Source organism: Mastigoproctus giganteus, chromosome 10 (genome assembly GCF_048544385.1).
Source record: "Mastigoproctus giganteus isolate SK-2022 chromosome 10, ASM4854438v1, whole genome shotgun sequence".
NCBI lineage: Eukaryota > Metazoa > Arthropoda > Arachnida > Uropygi > Thelyphonidae > Mastigoproctus > Mastigoproctus giganteus.
In genome coordinates, this window is record NC_143584.1 from 213,744,881 (window position 1) to 213,770,490 (window position 25,610).

General features: G+C 36.4%; 1 protein-coding gene across 1 annotated transcript in view; it reads right to left on the bottom strand.

The window, feature by feature from the left end:
* Positions 1-25,610, bottom strand: part of Fkbp59 (FK506-binding protein 59kD) — an 82,307-nt gene that overhangs the window by 22,142 nt on the left and 34,555 nt on the right. Inside the window, exons 3-5 of the mRNA XM_090382365.1 lie at positions 17,127-17,374; positions 4,944-5,027; positions 1,150-1,386 (exon numbers count right to left, since the gene is read on the bottom strand). Coding sequence (XP_090238491.1) covers positions 1,150-1,386; positions 4,944-5,027; positions 17,127-17,374 — 569 coding nt within the window. The remainder of the gene's footprint in view (positions 1-1,149; positions 1,387-4,943; positions 5,028-17,126; positions 17,375-25,610) is intronic.

Sequence of the window (25,610 nt, forward strand, 5' to 3'; positions counted from 1 at the left end):
CATTATTAATTTTTTAAATTCAGGTTACAGTGTTTTGAGTACCTATTAAAGTTTATTTATGTTATTTAACAATATTTCGTTCCTTTGCATGAAGTACAAGCTTATTTAGATTTTTTTTTCGATCCAAATATGACATTAAAATGATCTTAATGTCTCCGGTTAAGGGTCACTTTTTAGCTTTAACTAGTTACATGTAGTCTAAAAGACTGCTAAACCCTTTCTTCTCTTACCCGCCCTCCTACATTCAAATTCATTGGTCTTCTGTTTGCTTCCAAGTTGGGATATAGAGAGCTTGAGGATTTGTTCGGGTATGTTTCATTTGCTGGAATTCTTTCCAACAGTGAGAATTCCACCTTAATTCATTTTACTAATCCCTCAGAGACTTATAAACCTCAATCAGGTCACCTCTGAGATGCCTGACTGTCAAGCTCTGTAATCCATATAACTGGAGTCTTTCTTCATACAACATCCTTCTGCCAATCTCACCATTCAAGTTGGACCCTTTGGACTTTGGACCTTTGGACCCTTTCAAGAAACTCAGTGTCTTTTTTTAGAAGTCTCCATACTTGAACACAGTATTCCAAATATGGCCTTACAATTGCTTTATACAGTGGAATGACTTCCCTATCTCTACAGGATAACATTTGATAAATCATCGACAGGACACCATGGGCTTTCCTGGCTGCCTGTTTACACTGCTCAGAAAACTTCATATTTGCCTGTATTGTAACTCCCAGATCCCTTTCCTCCTTCATTGTTTTTAATTCAACCCCACCAAGTGTATAATTTATTTGTGGGTTGCTATTCCCAAGTGTAAGGCCTTGCAATGAGCAGCATTAAAACATTGCCAATTTCTCTGACCATCTTTGAAGTCTGTTCATGTCATCCTGAAGGAGCACTGATCATTAATGACAATTAACCTCAACGGTTCAATACACCCCCTCAAAACTACAAGGTATATGCCATCAACTTGTCTTTATGTTCAAAAGTGTCCACAGTTCAAGTTACCTTCTTGACAAAGAATCCTTGTTCCCCACATTTCAATATATTAAGGAGAGAAAACTCAACCCAGCTTACAATATATTTATAATCAACAATGGTGTTAACATTTTGTTTTTATTACATATGATCCTGAAAATGTTTTCTTACCTGTCCTCTCCTGAACAACCCCTTTGCATTTCCAGCATCAAGTTTGAGGGCCTTGTCACAAGTCTCAAGTGCTTCAACAAATTCTTGTAATTTCAAATAGCACATAGCCAGATTTAACTGACCAGCTAGAAGTAGAGCGTCTTTCCTCTTCTTCTCTTCCTCACCATCATACATTTCATATTCCAGGTAGCTAATTATTTTCTTGTATTGTTTTATTGCCAACTGATACTTCCCAGCCTAGAAGAAAAAATAGAAATACCTTACAAAGTTCTAATTATTATTAGAGAATATATTATCTTAAAAAATAAGGCCTAAAATGTTCACCCTTCGTTTGCTAGCTTACTGTTTTTCATTGTTCCTGAGTAACTTTTCAGCTGATAAATTAAATTTACAAAAGTAATAATTCTTTCTCCCCTCCAGACCAGTGTGGTCTGTTAAATCTATCTTTAGAACCATGATGAGCTATGACTGAGGGACAGAGAGAGAGAGAGAGAGAGAGAGAGAGAGAGAGAGAGAGAGATCTTATAAAACCCTTGCATAACAATTAAAAATGTACCTTACTTAAAACTTTAACTCCAAATGGTAAATAGAACACTAACTCTTAAGTTTTCTCAAAATTAATTCTTTTGATTGTTAAAAAAAATCCAGCATACAACAGAAGTTCAGAAAAATTAAGTTTGTTTTGTTTGTTATTTGTTTTTTAGGAGCATTAGCAACTAAGGCCATATTGCTCCGGGGATATGCGGTTGCTATTTCCTGACCTTTCCGCGTCCTCCGTATTTGGTGGTCACGGGCTCGAACCCCAGTCTAATCAAGAAGCGTGTGCTACGCACTGCTGCTCCTGCCCACCTGACTACGGAGGTGCCGAAAAATTAAATAATGCAGAATTCAGCATTACCTAATTTGTTTTAGTGTTAAAGATACCTTCCATAAGATCAATGAAGATAGTTGTTTCACTGTGACAGACTACTTAATGGAAGAAATTTTAAACAAAAATTCAATTGCATCATAGCTAATCAAGGCTTGCACTAATTTAAGGCATGTTGTCACTTGATCTAAAAATAAAAATACACACACCCCCGCAGTAATAATCATTGTTTTGTTTAAACTGTCATTACAACTTGAACGGCAGATATTCAATCATTGGCATCCAACACTTCTGTTACTAATCTCACAATGATTGCAAGAAACAAGTTTCAGCCTGAATGCTATTTGCCTTCAGAGATCAGCTTTATTTTTGTGATCATTTAAAATTACTTGAACTTTACAACTATTACCATGGCCTCCAAAAGAAGTGTATTATTATTGATGCTAGTGATTTAGCAAAAGGACCTAGGAAAATAATTACTTTGGAGGTAAAATAAGTGATTAAATAGGTTGAAGGTTGCAAACATCTACTGATACTGGAAGACAGTTTTGTGAATTCCACCAACAATGGTGGAGACAATCTGTCATAAAGATCAAAAATATATAAGTTTAGAAAATAAAATTCTGAGAATAATAAAATTTTGTTGATGATTTAGTTGGGGTGGGGGGGTCATTCAATGCTGAATGACCCCCCCAACTAAATCCCAATTATTAATTCAGGGAGCTAATAATAGAGATGAACCACAACCAAAACAAATTAGAACAGTATTAAATGAGAAACCAAAACAGATAATTTCCTTAGATTGAGTGCATTGTGTGTATAGCAGGTAGCTTTTATTAATAAAACTATTTTTATTATTAAAAATTTTAATAAAAATAGATTGAAGGAAGAACTTTACAAATTTTCTGAAGTGAATGGATAGGTGAAATGGGAAGTTTTTTGGATGATGCTGTATAAGCTTGCTTTCTTCCATCATATGCCACTACAAAGGGTACTAGGAAAGTTTTGCAATACAGCTTTGTTTATTTAATTTTTTCAAAGTAATTTCCTCTACATTCAATACACCTCTCCATCCTCCGAAACCAATCTTTAAACCAGTTCTGCCAAGTTTCACTAGGGAGTAAAGCACACTCGTTGTCCCAAGCCAGTAGAAGGTCCTCATCACTGGAAAACCGCCTCCCTTTTAGCTTCATTTTCACATGCGGGAACAGTGCAAAGTCGCAGGGAGCAAGGTTTGTACTGTAGGGAGGGTGCTCGAGAAGTTTCAGTCCTGTCGTGGTCAAATATTCGGTGCAGGCTTTGGCGCGGTAAGCTGGAGCATTATCATGATGGAGGTACCAGGTGTCCATTCTTGATTTTGGCCGCAGGTTCTTCATAGATCCAATGACTTTACGCAGGCATTGTTCAGTATACCACTTAGCTGTGACTGTCTTCTGCTTGTCCAAAACGACACGTTCCACAATTCCACTCGATTTGAAAAATACAGCTATCATTTTCTTCTTTACAGATCGGGATTTTCTGACAATTACGGGTGTGTCGTCATAATCAAAGACCCAAACTTTGTTTTGAGCCTTGGTCGGCAGATCGTAATAGTACAGCCAAGTCTCGTCACCTGTCACGATGTTGTTCACATACCGAGATTGTCCCTTATCAAACTTTTTTAACATCTCCCGGCACCAAGTCACACGTCGTGTCATCTGCTCTTCAGTCAGTTGATGCGGCACCCAGAGAGAACAAAGTTTCTTCACGTGCAAATGATCTTGCAGAATCGAACGAATTGCTGGTGCATTTAGGCCCAAAGTATCCTCTATCTGTTGGTAGGTCGCTCGCCTGTTTTCGTCAAGCACTTTCCTCACAGCAGTAACGTTTTCCTCCGTAACTGACGTTCGTGGCCTTCCCAGCCTCTCAGAATCCTCCAGAGTGAAATTTCCCCTTTGGAATTCTCTATACCACCTGAATATCGTTGTACGATGTGGACAATCATCATCTAGTGCAAGAGTCATTTCTTCTAAGCACTGGTCTATGGTTAAACCACGCACGAAATTATAGCGCAAAACTGTCCTTATCTCATTTCGTGACCACGATGCCATCACAAGCACTTTACACTCTCACTACTAATGAATAACTGAGCCCATCGACTTGGCGCGGCGGCTACTATGCACGTATGAACATGTCTCAACATGCAGCAACAAGCAGCTTCCTGTGATTCATTGTTGCGTCATATTGCAAAACTTTCCTAGTACCCTTTGTACTAATGCTAATGCTTAAAAAAAAGAAAAGAAAAAAAGAGCCTCATAAAATATTACCCAGAATATGCCAACTGGTCACTGTGTAATGGGCAAGAGCAATAAAATCGGACGGAGGCCAAAGTGAACTCAACTAGGAGAAGAAAACTTTTAAAAAATATATTTATAGTTATTTTTTTTAAAAACAGTTGATTTACATCCTACTCATTTAAGTGTATATGTGCTCTCAAAAGGAAATCTAGGTAAGCTTAACCCATGTTTAAATGTTAGAATGAGTAGAAAGTATGAGCAGAATGTGTATGATACAAATTCAAACCACCAACTTTATTAATTCCAAGGCAACTTTGCTTCCAATGAAAATTTTAGTTGTAAGCAGAATAACTCAGAGAAACTGGGGTAGAGTATGGTTCCTATCTTACCCAACCGAACCACACACACATATCCCCAGACAAGACTAGTCAAATGTTAAGTAACTGAAGCCTAAGATTGGTCTGCATGGGATCAAGCTATATGTCTTTATTACAAAACCATGCCTTGTTATGCCAAAACGATGCCTTATGTGTGTTTATTCATCTGAATGGACAGAGTAGAGTTTGGAGAAGTCTAATAACTTCCTATTTCACTCCATAATGGAGATGTAAATATGCACAACAATCTTTTTCTCAAATTATTAAACTTACCTTGAAATAATCTGTTCCCTTATTTTTTACAATATCGGCTTGATCTAACTTTTCCTCTTTATCCATTTCCCAACCTTCCTTTGCCTAAAAAGAGAGAAATACATCAAATGCTTAAAACTAATGTAAGTTCCTATTGTTTTGAGTTTTGCTCAAACTAATTAGCAAATCCAATTAAATCACTTTTAATTAGTAAAAAGTCAAATAAAATTTATTTTCTGATATCCTTGCTCTCAGATGATAGCATGGATATCAGAAAATTAATTTTTATTTGACTTTTTTACTTTTCGATTTCAAGTGGCAGGAAATGCAATATACTCAGACATCTGCAAAAAAAAAAAAAAAAAAAAAAAAAAGGATGTGTTGTTCAGAAACATGCTTTTTTTTTTTTTTGTTCAGAAATAAGTTTCCCAGCAGTCAAATAGCAAAGATATATATGGTTCTGAAAGAACAAAACAGCATGCAATGTTTGGAGGGGATGGACAGGGTGGTGGTGGTCAAATTTTTTTTTTTTTTTTTTTTTTTTGGCTGATGCTATATAAGATTGCTTTCTTGCATCATATGCCTCTACTCCAGTTTCGGCTTGCAGCCTGCCATATCAGTTTTCTTGGATCGCAGGCAAATGTGTTTTGAACAGCCGCAGCATTTTCTTCTGTCCACAGTACTGAAAGCCTACCATTTTCTTCCAATATTTCAATGAACCCATCATCACTTTGCTGGTTTTTTTTTTTTTTTTTTTTTTTTTTAACTGTTTCTGGGTTTTCCACATCAAACTTGTCACCATTTTTGGTTTTCACTGATAATTTGCCATACAACAGTAGACTTTCAGAATAACAGCACCTTGGGGGATTCAAGGTGCCATTATTTCGATTTTTCCTTTATCTAGAAAGTTTTATTTTTAATATATTTAATGCAAAAATAATGAGGCTAAATAAGAAATAGAGAGATTAAGAATGCAATTTTACTAACTGCACAAAAAAAAAAAACAAAAACCAAACACGTTGACAATCCAATGTTATATTCTGCCAGTAGTACACACCTGCTTATACCCTGTTCTATTTTCTTTATTATATCAAGTTTAGTCTGCACGGTAGCACAGTGGTATCATCACTGTCCTCCCAACACCAGGTAGCAAAGGCCCGACTTCCAATCCCACCAATGATGCAAAGAACGTTTATGGCCTTTTTTTCACTCCGTAGCTGAGTTAGTCGGTCTCGGGTCGTGTCAGGGTGGTGAGTTACGTGCAGTTGACGTCACGAAGAAAGAGTGCTATTTGTTGCTTTACACGAGGAAGGATGTTTTCCCGTCATATTGCTTATAGTGTCTTGTAATCAGTCGACAGTGAGTAGATTTCTTTCCGAACTATGCCAAAACAGGACTGAAAAGAGAATGGGAAGAACATACAGGAGTGGTAGCAAGTGCAGTAACAGTTTGTTTGTTTGTTTTGTTTTTAGGAGCATTAGCAACTAAGGCCATATTGCTCCGGGATATGCGGTGGTCATTCCCTGACCTTTCCGCATCCTCCGTATTATTAGTGGTGACGGGCTCGAACCCCGGTCTAATCAAGAAGCGTGTGCTACGCACTGCTGCTCCTTCCCACCTGGCTACTGAGGCGCCGCAGTAACAGTCAGAAGGCACCTCTTCAAAAATGGACTTGTAGCCCGTTGTCCTAAGAAGCCATTCCTCACACAAAAATTGAAAAAAGGTCCGATTAATTTGGCGCAAGGATCAAGTCAAATGAACCCCTGAGCAGTGGAAGTCAGTTATTTTCTCAGATGAGAAGAAATTCAACCTGCATGGCTGTGATGGGAGACAAACGATTCACTGTAGATGTGGTAAAGAATACCATCCAGACTATGGTGTCTACAGTGAAATTACCTACCAGTCAAATGATATGGGGGTGCATTTCGTATCACAGAGTCTGTCACCTGCAGTTTATAAAAAGGTTCTGTAAATGCCAATGGATATATTCGCTATATTGGAAGGCAAATTGCTGCCAACCATTAGAGACCATTTCAACCTGTTAAGTAACTGGATCTTTCAGGACGACTCTGCTCCTTGTCATCAGGGGCAAAAAGTGTAAGTAGGCCCTTCTGTAGTTATTTTAGCTTCATTTGTGCGTTAGAGGTTCCGCAGTAATGTGTTTACGTTTATTACAGGTGAAAAAAAAATGGTCAGAAGAATGGTCCATTACAACTGTAGCTGGCCAGGAAACAGCCCAGACCTGAATCCTCCTATAGAGAATTGTTGGCATCGTGTGGAATCTGCAGTTTCCAGAAAGAAACCAAAGACCCTTCATGAACTTCAAGAAGCCATAATTCGTGTTTGGAACTACGAACTATCAGTTGATTATCTTCAGAAATTGATCTTGTCAACGCCTCAACAGTGTGCTGTTGCCATCAGGGCCAGAGGCGGTTCAACTAAATATTAGTTTGCACCTGGTGAACTTTTCATTTTGTTTTCCATTTAAAATGATAAAACTGAAGCAAATTGAGGGCTTCTGATAACATTTCAGCCATAATTGTTGTGTTTACCAAAACTTGTATAAAGGTTGCAAATGCTCATTTTGGTATATTTTGAGAGCACCTGTCAAATATTACTCAGCTTTGCCTTAACTATTAATAAATATCTTTTGTTTATATTTCTATTTGTAATGCTGGTCATTAATGTAACATACCATCGCAAAAAAGGTTAGAAATGTGAAATTTCTAGGTAATACACTTTCTTTGAACACCAGTGTATATAAGAAATTACCGGGTGACCCTACTAATAGTTTGGATTATATCAAGTTTGTCACTAAGCTTTAATGTTGGTCTTCTTTTCTTCTCTGTATGAGGTTTATTAACTTTAGGAGCCATAGTGAAAGGTTTTTAATTTGAAATAAAAATAAAACAGCAGCATAATCCATGATATTAGTACAGAATTCACTTTGAAAATGGTGAATGTAAACAAATACAGTAATCACATGACTTGCCATTTTCTTTTTCCGGAACTGCAAGACATCTGCATTGTATGTAAACATCCGATCTCAATATACTGTTAGCTCGAATGTTCTGTTATTTGGAGTGCCATTATTTTGACAGTCTACTGTATATCTTACAGTTATCAATGTATATACCGCTGAAAAATCTTATTTACCAGAAAAACACAATGATTGCAAAGTAGAAAATAATGCTAAATAAATGACATGAATTGTTATAAAGCGAATTTCAGTAGCTAGTATAAGTGACTACAGTTTCCATCAGGCCCGATCAAGAAAGAATGAATGATGGAATGCAATGGGGATAAAATGCAATTAGTAAGCTTCACAGCAAAACTCTTGTTTTGGAAGTTTTATCAGAACAGAAATAATAATGCCTGAACATCCAAGCATTACATATTTGTGAATGTTTATATATTTAGGTACTATAAGGCCATAAAAAAAAAGACATTTAGGAAAAATTTCTGGTTTTAATAATATTAAAACCATAAACATCAATCTTAAAACTGGAAAGCTTTTGTCATAATAATTTTTCTTATATCAAATTTTCGAAAAAAAAAAAAAAAACCCCACCTGAAAATCTGCCTTTTATCAGAGAAAAGGAATTTCATAAGAAATTATTCTACTTCAACCGGCACATAAAACACGATACTTTGTAACGTTTATGGGACTCACTTCAATTTCAAGAAAAACATTAGCAATGTTCTTCATTTTCTTCAAGTTTTGGTTAGCAGAAAAGTTTTTTTTTTGGATAGAGAAAAACTCTAATGGCTGGGACACATCTAATTTCAATCATACCACTTACTTTAGCAGCAACAGTAATTTCATGATCTCTATTATATATCCAACTGGTAAGAATAATTTACAACTTTAATTTTTTGGCATAATAAAGTTTGGCAGAAATCCACAACTGCCACCTAGTCAATGCAAGTCTAGATGCAATTCCTTTGAATACCTGATAAGCCTTCACAAAAATTTTCTTGCTACTAGACACCTATTGGTGTCCAATTAGAAAATATTACAATTTTTTTTTTAAACTCTGTAAAGTTGCATATGCGAAAAAAGATGTGAAACAACAGAGGGAAGAGCTCTGCCATTTTCTTTGTATAAGGAAGGAATCAAGCTTCACAACATCCTGCAAGCAGCAGGACATTGTCAAGCTTATTTCTATCCAGCCAAAGCAGAGAGAGAGAGAGCATTTGTAAGAAGTTGAATGACAGTTGAACAATTTGCTTTTTCATGTACTTCTGATATAAATGATTGAATAGATTGAAATCATTGACTGCTTATGGTTTCCCTGGCTCTAATGATTCCATAAGCAATACGGCAATCCTGCAAGGGATATGTTCCTGAGAAGTATTGTAAGTGGCAAGAGTGAGGTCCCACAGAAAATGGCAGAGGGAGTTCAGAGGAAAAGCAATAAATATGCCATTAAAATATATGAAAAAAGCACAGTAAACTTCAATTTCAATTTATGCAACATAAAACCAATAGTCTATCATGTACTTATATATTATGTTCCAGTCTTATTTCTCCAACACATTCATTTTCAGCACTTATTGAACATTGAGGCCGCAATAAAGTGTAAAATAAATGATATTTTACAACAAACATTGTAATCATCAAAGTATTGATGAAAATTAGTCCAGAATACATTGGGAAAAAAAAAAAAAAACACACAAAAATCTACAGAGGGATGGTGATATGTTCACGCAACACTATAGAGCATTAACAATGCTCTTGCACTTGCCTTAAGTGTGTAATCACTGTCTCAGATTATGTACTTGAGGGAACAAATTCAAATTGAGGAAAGACAATAGAATTGACGTGTGGAAATTTGCCTTTAGCTGGTGGGTGTTCATTGCTGGAACAAACTTCCACCTGTCATTGTGCAAATAAATTCAAGGAAGAGCTGCACAAATTTTTGGTGCAAGTGGATGAGTGAAATGGGAAGTTTTTTTTGGCTGATGCTATGTAAGCTTGCCTTCTCGGATCATATGCCTCTACTAATGCTAATGCTAACAAATTCCATCCCACTGCAATACCACAATCTCCCACCCCTACGATCCACAGTAATAATTGTCATTTTCTCTTGTTTAAAGAGATGGAACCAAATCACATACATAAAACAAAGCACAGATTGTAAAATTTTAGTACGTCGAGATAACTGATACTACGAGAAAATATACAAGAATCCCTCACATTTGGTGAGGAATTTCTGTATATCTTCTCATAACATCAGCTGTCCCATCAATTGAAATCCAAATATTTTGTTCACAATTTCATTCCTAGTTATCTGCAAAACAGGGGTGTAGAAAGTATCTAGATAATTTTTTCTTAATGTACATTCATTCAGAACATGCTCTTTTCCTTTGTGTATTCTTCTAGACATTTTCAAAAAATGTTTACCAATTTTGACAATGGAATACTCGCATAAATAAATGCTTCACATAAATTTAAAAAAAAAAAAGTAACTTGCTGAAAGTCATATAATACACAGCAAGTAAACATGTCTTCTTTGTAACCAGCCTTCAAGTTGAACTGCTTTTCTGTTGGTAAATTATAAATGGGAAAATAAAATGCTTCTTACTAAAAATTCACTGCTTTGTGTGCATACTTCAAAAAAGTATACTGTACTATCAGTAAATAACACATCGCTACCAAACTGACCAAATTATTTAACTCTAGCCCACTTTTGGAATTGTTATTAATTAGAAAACATAAAATGAATGAATAAGTAAAGACTAACAAATAGCCAAGTCAGCCTGACACTGCTCACATGGTTCACTATGTGCTATGAAATACCTAAATAATGAATAACTGTAAGAAATGCAAAGTTTATATGGTATTTTTCACACTTTTCAATATTAGCTACAATAAATGTGCGGGAAATAAAAAAGCCCCACATAGCTACCATTCAACAACAGACTATATTTTATCCACCACAGAAGTCAAAGTCACTGGTCTATAGTTGGCCAACACTCATTTTGTACCTCATTATAGACTGGGGAGGCATTAGAGCTTGTACAGTGCAAAAGGATCATCCCAGAGATAAATAATGACTATGGGAAGTAGAGAAGTTAACGGTATTAAACACTTTTCTTTTCAAGAAGTTGAAGGAACTGAGAAATACACTACAAATTTGTCAATAGAGCAAAGCACATGATATCTTAAAATATCAATTTAATCAGATAACAAAACAATGGCCTGTGTGTTTGCGTATTTATACATAAAATTTAAAAAAATTTATTCATTTTATGTGTAAATTTTCTATTTCAATTACTGCTTTAAGATTTCAATGGAAAATTCATGCTATACTTCAGGTATATGAGGGGGAGAAAAATAAACAAAATTTTAAGGCTTTGTAAAATTCACTCTATCCCTCCATTTTACAAAATTTTAGACATTATCTTGTAAAATATAACAGAATTATGTACCAAAAGTTGTGTATAGTTTAATATTCCTTTAACCCAGCATGTCACTATTTGTTACTAACACAGTTACAGAACATAAGCTTAACCATTTTTTTTTTTAAATGAACTATAGTACTTATTGTATGTAATTCATTTAATTTTTAATAAAAAAATTTAAATATCTAAAAATGCTTTGTTTTTTTACATTATATTTAAAAAAGACAAAAAATGAGTACTGCCTGAAAATGAATACAAAATTACTATCTAAAACATGAAGCTAACAGTCATTTCCATTTTCAAGACCAGAGAACCATTAAGAGCACAATTTAAAACTTACATTTGTGCACACATTATTATTATTACAATCGAAACACACACACACACACACACACACACACACACACACACACACACACACACACACACACACACACACACACACACACACACACACACCAATTAAACATAAAACAAACTACTTTCTGTAGCAGACCTCAGCATACCTGTACCACACATCAGCCACTGCACCAATTTCAAACTACATGTGTACAGTACCATGTAAAATATACATGTACAAGCAAAACTAGCAATGAGGGTAAATAATTGTGCAGACCCTAATAAGGTACTTTCCATTTTTATTTCAAATTAACTTTTTTACTTCCAAAATACCTTGAATAAAAGTAGGACTACATGTAGGAAGGTAGAAAAAAACATTTAGATTTTTAACCATTAATTAATGTTTAATATGCAGAAGATATTTTTTGGATGGCACCTGTCAGGTCCTGCATAACTGGTGAAAACTAAATGTAATATCAACTGGAGAGAGAGAGAGAGAGACCACAGACAAAATTGTACAAGTACGGCATAGCCTCTACATACAGCACTGAACAAACTAACTGCACTAATCTTGTATTGTCAAGGAACTTCATGAATTGCCTTGATATTGCATTACACACTTTAAATAAAAAGCACCTGGCCCCGGGTGCCAAGCGTTATAGTGATCAAGCGAATTTCAGAGTGATTCCTAGAGCGTTTTCTCAGAGCCAAAGTTCTTATTTAGTTTAAAAAGTTTTTTGAATTGTCTTTAATTAATAACTTAGTCTTACAAATTGTAAGCAAGTTTTAAGAAAGGAAATCCACCTTTCTTTTTTCTTTTTAAACTAATGTATTAACCCTTATACCGCTTGGTATAAGGGTTAATACGTTCAAACACAAGTAAACTTGTCTCCATTGCAGCGATCCAGGTGGAAATTCTATAGGGCAAACTGGCATAAATTTTCCTCCCTAATCCAGTTTGATGATGAGTTAGTCCAGTCTTAGCCCATAGATAGTGTCAATGAACATATAACAAATCAAATATTACAAGCTGCAAATTCTGCAATACCAAAATCTTTACCTGGGAAATGCAGACAGAGTCATTACTGGTGGAATCAGGAATGCACGCATGCTAAACAGACAAAAAAAAATCGAGCTTGGAATCTGTTTAGAAAATTTCCTACAACTGCTAATTTTATTAACTTTAAAAAACTCAAGGCCAATTTCCACCAAAAAAGAAGAAAAGCAAAGAAAGATGCCTGGATAGGTTTTGCTTCCACCATAAACAAGGATACGAACAGCAGACTCATCTGGAAGAAAATTCAAGCACTTAACAGTAAATTTGTGCAGTCTCCAGCCTCAATCCTGAACTGGAAAGGGCAAGAATTGTCTGATCCAAAAGAAATAGCAAATGCATTAGCTGAGTCTTTCGCCAGTATATCAGCAGTATCCACATACAGTCAAACCTTCCAAAAAATTAAGGCATCTGCAGAACAACATAAAATAAATTTTTATACTAAGGCATCTCAACCGTACAATCAGCCATTCACGTAAAGGAACTTTTTGAGTCTCTAAACAAAACATCAAGTACTGCTGCCGGCCCAGACGGAGTATGCTATATAATGTTAAAAAAGTTAAATAATAAAGCAAAAAGTTCCCTATTGAGATTCTACAATCGAATTTATTTAGAAAATAAATATCCACACTCATGGCGTCACTCAATTGTACTGGCCTTTCCGAAGCCAGGTAAGGTTCATACCATACCGAATAATTACAGGCCAATATCGCTGACTAGCTGTTTAGGCAAAGTCTTAGAAAAAATGGTGCACAGGCGGTTAATTAACGTGGCTTCTGGAAACAAACAATCTGCTAAACTGAAATCAGTATGGTTTTCGGAAAAACCACTCAACCTTAGATGCGATGATTAAAGCAGAAACAAATATCCGCAATGCTTTCATCAAGAGACAACATCTGGTTATGGTCAATCTCGATATTGAGAAAGCATTTGATACCACTTGGCGATATGGTATCCTTCAGGATCTTCGTTCATTCGGTCTGAGGGGGCGGTTACCCAAATTTATACAAAATTTCCTACACTACAGAACTTTTCAGGTCAGATATAGGAATGCTATATATATCCAAATCATTTGAACAAGAGGAGGGTGTACTGCAGGGTTCCATCCTGAGTGCAACACTATTCACAATAATAATTACAAATATAACACAAGACATACCAAAAACAGTTGAATCATACATGTTTGCCGATGACCTGATTATCTCTTGCCAGTCACAAACCATGATTTCCATTGAAAGGCAACTTCAAATGTCCATAGCCAGAATAGAATTGTGGGCCCAACGGAATGGCTATTCATTAGCAGAAAATAAATTGACTGCAATTCATTTCTGTAAAATACGAAAATTACATCCAGATCCTGAAATATATTTAAAGAACAATCTGATTCCTCTTACCAACAATTTTCGTTTATTGGGTTTATATCTAGACAGTAAACTTAATTTTTCCAATCACGTAGCCTATCTTAGAACGGCCTGTCAAAAGAAATTAAACATCTTAAGAGCTGTGTCATCTAACTCCTGGGGTGCTGATAGACACTCCCTCACACATCTTTATAAAAGTTTTATCCGGTCCCGCTTAGATTACGGGTCACCTGTCTATGACTCTGCAAGAAACAATTCCTTGTTACGTCTAAATACTGTTCAACATAGTGCCCTAAGGATAGCCACAGGTGCCTTTAGGACGTCTCCAGTCCATAGCCTGTATATTGACGCAAATGAACTGCCATTACACCTTAGACGAAAATACTTACTATGTAGCTATGCTGCAAAAATAAAAAGTATTCCATCTCATCCTTGCTGGGAATACCTGTTTAACCCTCAGTATGAAATGCTATATTGTAATAAACCTAATGAAAACCGCCCTGCGGGTATTAGATTGCAAGAACTGATGCTCAGTTGGAATATTAACTTTCGGCATATCCTTGAAGACGTAGCTCCTCCTGAACATCCCTGGTCTCATTACTCACATCTCTGTGATAATTTCTTTCTGAGATGGAGAAAAGGCTCCCTGCCAAACAACAACTTCCAGCAGCTGCATAAAGCCCACGCCTTAGAAAACGCAGAGGAATTTCACTTATATATACAGACGGCTCCAAAACAGATGAAGCTGTAGGTGCTGCAGCAATTTCTTCTGCTTTTTCAATAGCTGTGTCTCTTCCTATAGAATGCAGAGCTGTATGCAATAAAACTAGTTCTAGATAATATAACCAAACAGCAAATCAAAAACGCTCTTATATACACCGACTCCTTAAGTGCCGTCACTGCCATTCAATCTACTACTTCTTCCCAACATCCCATTCTGAAACAGATATGGTCTCAATTATACCAATATCAAACATCCAAACAGTTGGTTACCTTCTGCTGGATCCCTGGGCATGTCGGCATCCCAGGTAATGAAAGTGCAGATCGTGCTGCTAAACATCCTACGAATAGATCGCTCTGTCATCTGAAAGTCCCACACATTGATTATAAATCCACTATTAAAACAGCATGTAGGCTTCAATGGACTAATCTGTGGCAAACACAAGTGAATAATAAACTGTTTCAGATTAAAAAAGAACCTCAGTTGTGGACCTCTAGTTTCAGGAAAAGCAGACGTGAAGAAGTGATTTTGGAAAGACTCTGTATTGGACACACATATACAACTCATTTGTTCTTGCTTAATGGAGAAAACCCACCTCAATGTTCATTCTGTCAGACTCAGCTAACAATCAAACATTTTAATAGAATGCCCTAATTATTCAAGTAACCGAAAATCCACTTTTTATTCAGCATCCAATCTGCTGGAACCTTTAAATTTACTACACATACTTGGAAATAATGCAAATTTTGAAGCACTGTTTAGATACTTGAAGAGCATAAATGTATATAATGGCCTCTGACAACAATTATATTAATAACTCAGTCATAAGTTAATAATGAAAAGGCACAATATGGCCCAGGAGGCCCTTGTACCAAAAAACCCAAAACAACAACAACAACAACATAAAAAGCACCGTGCCAGCTATTTAATTAGCCTTTGCCCTAAATTTGTTATCTTGGGGGGGGAAAATTAAATATTTACACTATACTGATTTTCTATGCTATAATTAAAATAGGATGATAACAGTGTGACTGATTACAGAAACCTGGAATTGGGGGAGGGGGAAATACATCCTCTGCTCAAAATCAACTAACCAGGGCACCAATTAATGACCACTTTGAAAATAATTCCTGGCAGGATTAAAACCTGGACCTCTCCAAATAAGTGAAACCACTATGCTGTCACAAAGGGCAACAAAATGAGACAACAGTTTCTAGTACGATCCTGAAACCAGCAATTTTCGGAAGGTGAATCACTGACATTGAGGAAAATTGTAGTATAAATTATTCCATCATGATAATGGGAACTTTTTAAAATTAATGGAAACTATGGGGAAAATTTGACAGTGTGATGTCAGAACATTTACTGAAAATAAAAAGACAATACCACACATACTCATTATCTTAGTAAAGACATACAAAATGAACTATTTAATTTATTGGCTAAAATCAATACAGACTAAAATCTTAAAAATGGTATTAGAAGACAAATATTACTCAATTATTTTAAATTGTACACCCAATAAAAGTCATACTGAACTGATTATTATTATTATTATTATTAGATTTATTATTTTAAATAAAGAAAGCAATAAATTTGAAATTAGGGAGCATTTTTTGATTTTTATACCAGTATCTGATACCACTGGTTTGGGACCAGTGGGAGCAATGTTAAAACAATTAGAACATTTTGTTTTACCTTTGAGTGATCTATGCAGGCAAGGATATGATAATGGGGCAAACATTAAACATGAAAAGGTAAAAATTTAGGGTACAGTGGCAAATATTAAATTTAAATCCACGTGGCTTTGGTCTTAATATTCAGAGCAATTTCCAGATACACAACCCCATGAATACAGTGGGTTCACTTTACGTTTTTATTAAAACGTTATTTCTATCCTACTGCAATAAGAAGTAGGACACAACCAACATCCTGTACCATATGATTTCTCACTGTTAACCCATCTGAAAGAAAGGCATCCAAGGCAGGAAAAATGAGCTACATAAAGAATCCAAGAAACGGAAGAATGTCAGAATACGGTGGAAAACTGAGGACACACTGAATATAAATTTCTATTACTGAAGAAGTACATTCTTCATAGTAAATTTGCCCTCAGTTCCCCTAAAACAGCCATATTTGTATATAAATAATAATTCCCAAGATATAGTTTTGTCAAAACGACCTGATTCTAATTTTTAATTTATCAATACAGAGTAAACACTATTTCAGTATGATACAAATTTTTTTTTATTTCATTTTATTCCCTCTGATCTTATCTAAATCCAAACAAAATGATCTAAAAAAATAGATAGGAAGCTTACCTTTTCAAAACCTTTTAAAGTGACTTCATATTCAAGAACTGCATTTGGAGGAATATTGAACTCTGAATTTCCTTCAGTGCCATAAGCATATTTTGGCTGTATTATCAGAAGAGATTTTTCATTCTTTTTAAAACGGCTGAGTGCAATTTCAACTCCTTCCACAATACCATATTCACTGCCTTCTCCAAGTGGAAAGGTAACACTTCTGTCTTCAAAAACAGAGTTTTGGAAGTGTCCAGTGATGTGAACTGTAAAAATGCATAATTTTACAGTTAAATAATATAGTAAAGCATTTAATTCAACAGAGTTTTAATTGTAACGCAATTTACTAGCAATCCCTAAAAGTCACTGTAAATAGAATCACAATATGCATGATGTAAATAGCATAAATGAGAAAATATTTAAAAGCCCATTTTTATCATCTACAAATTGAAATAGTGCCAGCCAATTCTAAAGTTTTCTTTTTTTTTTTGGTAGTTGTTGGCGAATCAGCTTCTGTGGCCATAATGCACCTCACAAGGTTTTTGCAGTACTTTGATCCAAGCCCGAGGCGGGATTCGAACCTGTGACCTTTGGGTTGCCAGGCAGGCGCTTTACCCACCTGGCTAGCCCGGTCGGCCCAATTCTAAAGTGAAATAATGTTCTATATAACATAGTATAAGGTAACACTGAAATGTAAGACAACATGCAATAAGGAAACCTGTGTACTATATGACAATATTAATAAACTATTGATAATTACTGCTTTATACACTGATAGGCACTTTGTCTGGGCAAACACCTACCAATACATAAAGTAATTAGAATATTACTATTAATAGTAGCGGCATGTGATGCAAGAAAGCAAGTGTATGAGCTTATGCAGCATCAGCCAAAAAAAAAAAAAAAACACACACACACACACACACACCATTCCCTCCAAATACCTGTCCAGTTCCTCCTTAAATTTATTCAACCTATCAACTTCCACAACGACAGATGGAAGTTTGTTCCACCAATTAACCACCCACTGGCTAAAGGCAAATTTCCGCACATCTATTCTACATCTGTCCTTTATGCCCCCTTAGGTTTGTAATCTGAACATGTGCAAGAGGTTGGTGAACATTATGGAGGCAGTTGTCTTTCAATGGAAAACAACAATGTAATTATTTACCTATGAATTTGTAGTGACGTAATTGCCCTGGCCTCTTCTCCCATTGATTCAAATAAATATCACTGGGAGGAAAACTTTTTTAATGTATAGAGAGATAATTCTGAAAGTTGCTTAACTGGACATACCTCCCCCAAAGATGAAGTGACATCTGAGACTGTTCAGGCAAAAACTTAAAAATGACATAAAAAAAAGTCCTGTACAGATAATCAAAATGCATGGGTTGAACAAAGTGCAGCTAATCAAGGTCCCACTGTACTAGGTATATAAAATAATCTCTAGAAACTAGCAAAAGTATCTCTCTCTCTCTCTTGTCCTTCTGCAAAGGAAACAAGTATTGTATTTGTTTATATGTTGTGATAAATTCAGTAAATTTTTATATGCAGGGCTTATCCAAGAATAATTACCAGCAAATACAAAATTTTTCCCCTTATCTAGACTCAACTAGAGATACAATAAAAAATTATATCAGTGAAATGCTAATTCTGCATGATGCCATTTGCAAAAGCAAACATCTATCTATGAGAAGGGAATCAACTATTAGCATTAGTAGGAGGCATATGATGTAAGAAAGCAAGCTTTAACATTAGTAGAGGCATTTGATGCAAGAAAGCAAGCTTATGCAGCATCAGCCAAAAAAAAAAAAAAAAAAAAAAAAACCCACTTCTACTTCACCCCTCTGTTCGTTCGAAATACCTGTCCAGCTGAACCTTAAACTTATTTAGGCTATCAACTTCCAAGACAAGGGATGGAAGTCTGTTCCACCAACTAACCACCCGCCGGCTAAAGGCAAATTTCCGAACGTCTGTCCTACATGTCTTTCCTCAATTTGAATTTATGCCCTCTCGGGTGATTATTCTGAGCAAGAGGAAGAATCCCATCAGCATTGAGCATGCTCAAACCATTCAAGGCTTTATACACCTCTATCAGATCACCTCGCTGGTGCCTAGTCTCCAGACACTGTAATTTGCAAAAACTTAAGCCCTTCTTCGTAAGAGCACCCCCTTTGTTCCATTCACTAATCTTGTTGACCCTTCTCTGTATTCGTTCCAGCAGCTCTACATCCTTCTTGAAATGAGGCTTCCAGACCTGTATACAGTACTCTAGGTGTGGCCTGACCATTGCTTTATACAAGGGAATAATCACCTCCTTATCCCTGCTAGAAAAATTCCTATATATCATTGACAATACACCATGAGCTACTCTTACAGCTCTTCTGCACTGCTCAGAGAACTTCATATCTGCCTGCACAACCACCCCCAAGTCCTTTTCATTCTCAACCACTGTCAGTATAGTACCACAGAGTTGATACGTTGCTCTGGGGTTGCTGTTTCCCATGTGTAGTACTTTACATTTGTCAATGTTAAACTTCATTTGCCACCTCTCAGCCCATCTGCTCAACCTTTCCAGATCCTGTTGCAGCAGCATAGTGTCAGTAGTGTCCTTGACAACCCTGCCAACCTTTGTATCGTCTGCAAACTTGGACATTAAGCCCGATATACCATCATCAATATCATTTATAAATACAGAAAACAATAATGGACCCAACACTGAACCCTGAAGGACTCCACTAATAACATTAGTCCACGATAAGCAGTGTCCATTGATTACCACTCTCTGTCTTCTCCCCCTCAACCACCCCTTTATCCATAGCAGCAATTTGCCTCCAATGCCACACTGCCCCAATTTGTGCAGCAGTCTTCCATGTGCAACAGTATCAAAAGCCTTTCTAAGATCCAAGTAAGTTAAGGGGAAGTCTTGCATCTTTCTAAGATGCAAGACTTCCCCTTAACAAAACCATGCTGTGTCCGAGCTATAACTGAAGTCTTGTCTAGATGATCCTGCAGTGCTTCTTTAACCAGTGCCTCCATTAATTTTCCTGGAACAGAAGTTAAACTTGCATGTCTATAATTACTTGTGTCAGCCTTTGATCCTCCTTTGTGAATTGGGGTTACATTTGCACATCTCCAGTCTGTGGGTACCTCCCCTGAGTCCAAGGAAGCTCTCATAATTATGGCTAAGGGTTTGCTTACTTCCTTTGCTGCCTCCTTTAATATAACTGGATAGATCCCATCCACCCCGGGTGCCTTTCTTGTGTTTATCTTCAACAATTTCTCCTCCACTTTACTCTCAGTTATTACAAGATTCTCTAGCTTACTGCCAGAGTTGAATACACCTCTGGCATTCCCCTGGCTGAATAACTCCTCATGTGTGAATGTAGATACAAAATATTCATTTTGTTTGTTAGCTACCTGAGCAGGATTATCAACAGTTGACCCATCGATATCAAGTGGACCAATCTGATTCATCCCCTTCCTTCTAGAGTTTACATAAGTAAAGAACTCTTTGCTGTTTTTCTTTGCATCCCTTGCTAAGGATTTCTCGTAATCTGCCTTCGCCTGCCTAACCTCCTTTGTAACTCGGTTACAGATCAACTTGTATCTATCATAGGCTTCTGTGTCACGTGTTAATTTGTATGTATCCCATGCATTTTTCTTCTCTGCCATATGTCTCATCAGTTCATCTGACATCCATTTAGGCCTAAACCTTGAACAATATTTCTTAGCTTGTATGTAAAGACTAGTAGCTTCCAAGATAAGTTCTTTGAATGCTTCCCATTTTGAATTTGCTGTTGGTAACATCATCAGTTCGTCCCACTGTATAGAATTTAAATACTGTCTCAGTCCATCGTAGTTGCCTTTACGAAAGCAATAACCCTTCCCTTTACCCCTAATGGTAGTTGCCTCTTTGAGTAAATCCCACTTCAGAACACTGTAATCACTGCCACCTAGTGGTTCCTTTATCTGCAGATTCTTAATGCATGAAGAATCACTACTGATAATCAAATCAAGAGTATTACTCCCTCTAGTCGCCTCCCGAACATGCTGATGTAGAAAAGAATCATACAATAAATCCTCAAAAGCCTTGCTAGTGTGTGAGTGACCAGCCCCCGAATTCCAGTCAATATCTGGAAAATTAAAATCCCCCATTATAAGACTCTCTGATTTACTGGCTCACTATTTCCCTGTACAGTTCCTTATTATACTCAGAGTCATTAAGCCTATAACACACTCCTACTCTCAATTTTGATCTCCCAATGCTTATGTCACACCAAACTGACTCGACACTGCATTGTCCAGCGATGTCGACTGGCTTCACTTCCTTGGATTTTATGTGTTTCTTAACTAATAACATAACCCCTCCTCCCTTCCTATCCTGTCTTCTGTAATAATTTCTGTAGATGTTGTACTCCCCAAATACGAGTTCTGCATTCCTTTATCTGTGTGACACCACGTCTCTGATATCCCAACAATATCCGCCTTTGATGCTTTGGGCAATACCCCAAATTCATCAAATTTATTTACCAAACTCCTAGCATTGGTGTACATGCAAGTATACATGCACCTGTTCTTTTTCTTAGCAACCCTAACACAATCCATGTGTTTACTTGTACCGCAATGACTCCCAGCAGTCTCTGAAATATCCTGCATCTTGTTTTTCAGGCTTCTGCTCATTCCAATAGAATAGTGCAGTGCAAGAATCACTTTCACCTCTGCCAGTGGCTACTGTTAATCTATTAGTCTTTGTATCACCCCCCCCCTAAGCTAGCAGTTTTCTGACCCACCTAACACTGCCTCGATAGCATCAGCAAATATTCTTGCACCCTTTCTATTTAAGTGTATCCCCTCCCTGTAGAAGCAGTCTCTCCTGTTAACAAGTACAGTCCAGGCTGAAAAAAATTCTACCCATTGAGCCTTGCACAATCTTTCCAGGGCCGAATTGATCAACAAGGCTCTCATCATATACTCCCTCCTATCGTGTCTGGGCATAATTGCAGACACTTTCAAATTCAACCCTAATTCAGGGCTTTTTTTCAAAAGTGACCTGTACTTGTTAAGCAATTCTGCCAGTCTCCTACTCTTGATATCATTAGTGCCAATGTGTACAACTATATCATATCAGAAACACAGATACACTATATTGTATCTGTGTTTCTTATACTATATTACTTAGGCCCAATGATGAAAGCTTCAATTAACAGCTATTAATAATTCAATAGAAGGTATGGAAAAATAACACTAATATGAAATAATTCTGCAATCAAGTCATATCGTTAAGGTTGTAATAATTTTGACATAGATTAGTATAAAGGGACTGTTGATCCCTTGGACAGAAAAATAATTTAAACAAAGAATATCATAAATATGTGCCCACCAACTTACATTGTACCAAGTGGCATGCAAGTTTCAGGCTGCCAACTACGTGCATCCATCCACATACTCTATATATTTTGACAACAGTAACTATCTGAAATATTATTTTAATTTAACTTCAAATTTTATTTTAAAATAAAAAAATTAACATTAATATAAACTAGATCCATATTAATAATTTTTATGTGAATTATTTACCACTAATTAGTAATTAGCATAGTGGCTGTAATACAGGATGGGTTGTATGTAAGAGATACAATTTACTGAGAAGTAAATTACCAAATACAATCCAAACAATTCATTTAAATGACATTGTGTAAATATAACATTAATAAAGTAATATGGTAATGAAATTGACATATGGTCCACATCAGATTTATAATTAAGGAATAATAAGAATCAGAGGATAAGTAAAAAATAATAATAGGCTAAAAATGGATAGGCATGATCACGACAATATGGGTAATGTTTCTATAGCTGTAAGACATAACAACCAGTGGCTATGTACTTTTATGTATATACAACATTGTACTGTATATGGATTATACAGGGTGTTTCAGTTAAACGTTTCAGAACTTCTAAGAGGGGTAGGGTACATCTTGACAACTCGAAATCATATAGCAATGTGGGGTCGGAAATGCTTTCCTGAAGCGGTGTTGTACACAGAAGCACCATAAAGAAAAGAGACCGTAAGTGAAAAATCGTTTTAATAATACATGAAAAGAAGCAAAAGGTACATGGATTAAAGTAAGTGTTCGAAGTTTCTTCCACGGGCTACAGTGCACGCCTCACATCTCCGACGCATGGACATCCGAACATTCTGGAATACTCCAGGCGAATTTCGAATTTCTTCGGCAGCTACTGCGATTCTTGCAACCAGCTCCTCAGCATTGTCAACAGGGGTGTCATAAACTAGCGATTTCATATGACCCCAGAAATAAAAATCAAGACATGATAGGTCGGGTGACCGAGCAGGCCAACGCACGGGACCACCACGTCCGATCCACTGTTGACCAAATGTGACATCCAGATAGTTACGAACATCTCCGCTATAATGGGCAGGGGCTCCATCGTGTTGGAACCACATTGTCTGTTGCGTCGATGCAGAAATCTGTTCATCTCTCAAAAGTTGTGGCAATACTTGCTGCAGAAAGATCAAGTAGATAGGTCCGGTTAGACGACACGGTAACAGGTAAGGTCCGATGAGGTTATCTCCCATAATACCGGCCCATACATTGACCGAATCTGTGCTGCACGACGTCGTATTGCATGCGGGTTCTCGACCGCCCAGATATGGTCGTTATGCGTGTTGAAAATTCCTTCCCTTGTGAAGAATGCCTCATCGGAAAACAACACTTCAGCAGGAAAAAGGGGATTTGTAGCACATTTTCCAAGGTACCACTGTGCGAAAGCAATACGAGGTTGAAGAAACTTCGAACACTTACTTTAATCCATGTACCTTTTGCTTCTTTTCATGTATTATTAAAACGATTTCTCACTTACGGTCTCTTTTCTTTATGGTGCTTCTGTGTACAACACCGCTTCAGGAAAGCATTTCCGACCCCACATTGCTATATGATTTCGAGTTGTCAGGATGTACCCTACCCCTCTTAGAAGTTCTGAAACGTTTAACTGAAACACCCTGTATATCAATGTCTAAATTACTAGATATGTTTTATACACATCCAGTATAAGAGAGTACAGTGCCCAACATGCACAGTGTGCAGCAAAGATTGATCATGATGTATGCATATTAAATATTTTATAAAAATTATCTAAAAATTTTGGTTATGAGGTCAAAGATAAATGTCTAGTATTCATGCTGAATGAAGGTGAAACTGGTAATGATTTAGGATAGAAATAGACAACTTCTGCTCTTGAATAACCTAATATCCCAGAGTGTTGAAATACACAGTTGCAGAAAGTTAAAAGTATGTGAATGAAAACTATAAAGCTTATGCTCCAGTTTTCTGAGGGTGTAACTTTCCATCAGTGTTAGTGGCATCCTTGGAGATTATAATTATGTTGCTAAAGAAAATGGCAAGCATGCATTTCAAAAAATATTATAAACAACAAATTTTAATAATTTGTGAATCTTTAAGGCTAACTACTAAGCAAGAAATAGTGATGCAAGCTGATGCAAAGTAAGGTGAAAATGACAGTGGTAGAACCATTCCTGTTTAAGAATATCCCAAAATGTTAGAAAAACTGAAAATAAGGTGGTAGCAAGTAAACATAACTATGATTTTCAGGGCTGTCACTGGTGCAGACGGGACGTTATGCCACCAAAAACCAGACTACAAGCTTCATGGTCTTCACTTGCATACATCTGACTTTCTGTGATTATTTATTTCAACACTCTGGGCTACTAGGTAAAGATTTGGAATCGAAACAGACAACTCCAACCTGAGAGTTGTCTGTTTTTATCTTAAATCTCTACTTAATTTTGCTTTCATTCTGAATAAATACTAGACATTTAACAATGACCTCAAGGCCAAAATTTCCAGGAAGTGCAGGGTACAGACACATTGAAATGCCTTTATTGGTAAAGGCATTTGGTTGTTTCCAAATATTGAAATATAAAATATTTATATTAATTTATTTTAATTATGTTGGCATTTTTATAGCCACATTAGACTTTGCTATTTTACTAAATATTTATCCTTCAGTTTTTTCTATTTGCTTTTGCCATATCTGTTCCTGCTACTGTGAATTCCCACACTACATATAGTTTTACCATTGGATGCTGTGATAGTTCACACCCAGATTTATAGCCAGTCTCTTCAGTAACTTCTAAAATTTTTCCTTTTAGGTTTTCTTATTTTAGCAGTTTGCGGTAAAATATTAAAAATTTGTTTCACAGTTACCACACTTCTATTTTTTATTATCTCCACTATTGCAGTTATTGGTAATATTCTTTCCTAATATATGTTAAGAATGCACTGTGAAATTTACTTACGGGTACACCCTCCAAGACTGCCCAGTCTTAGGGTGTTTATTCCCACTTCCCGCTGTTTTAACCCGATAGGAAAAACGACTTCTACTGCAACTACCGATAACACACAATCCATAGAAGTCATTTTCATATCAGGTTAAAACAGTGGGAAGGGGGATAAAACC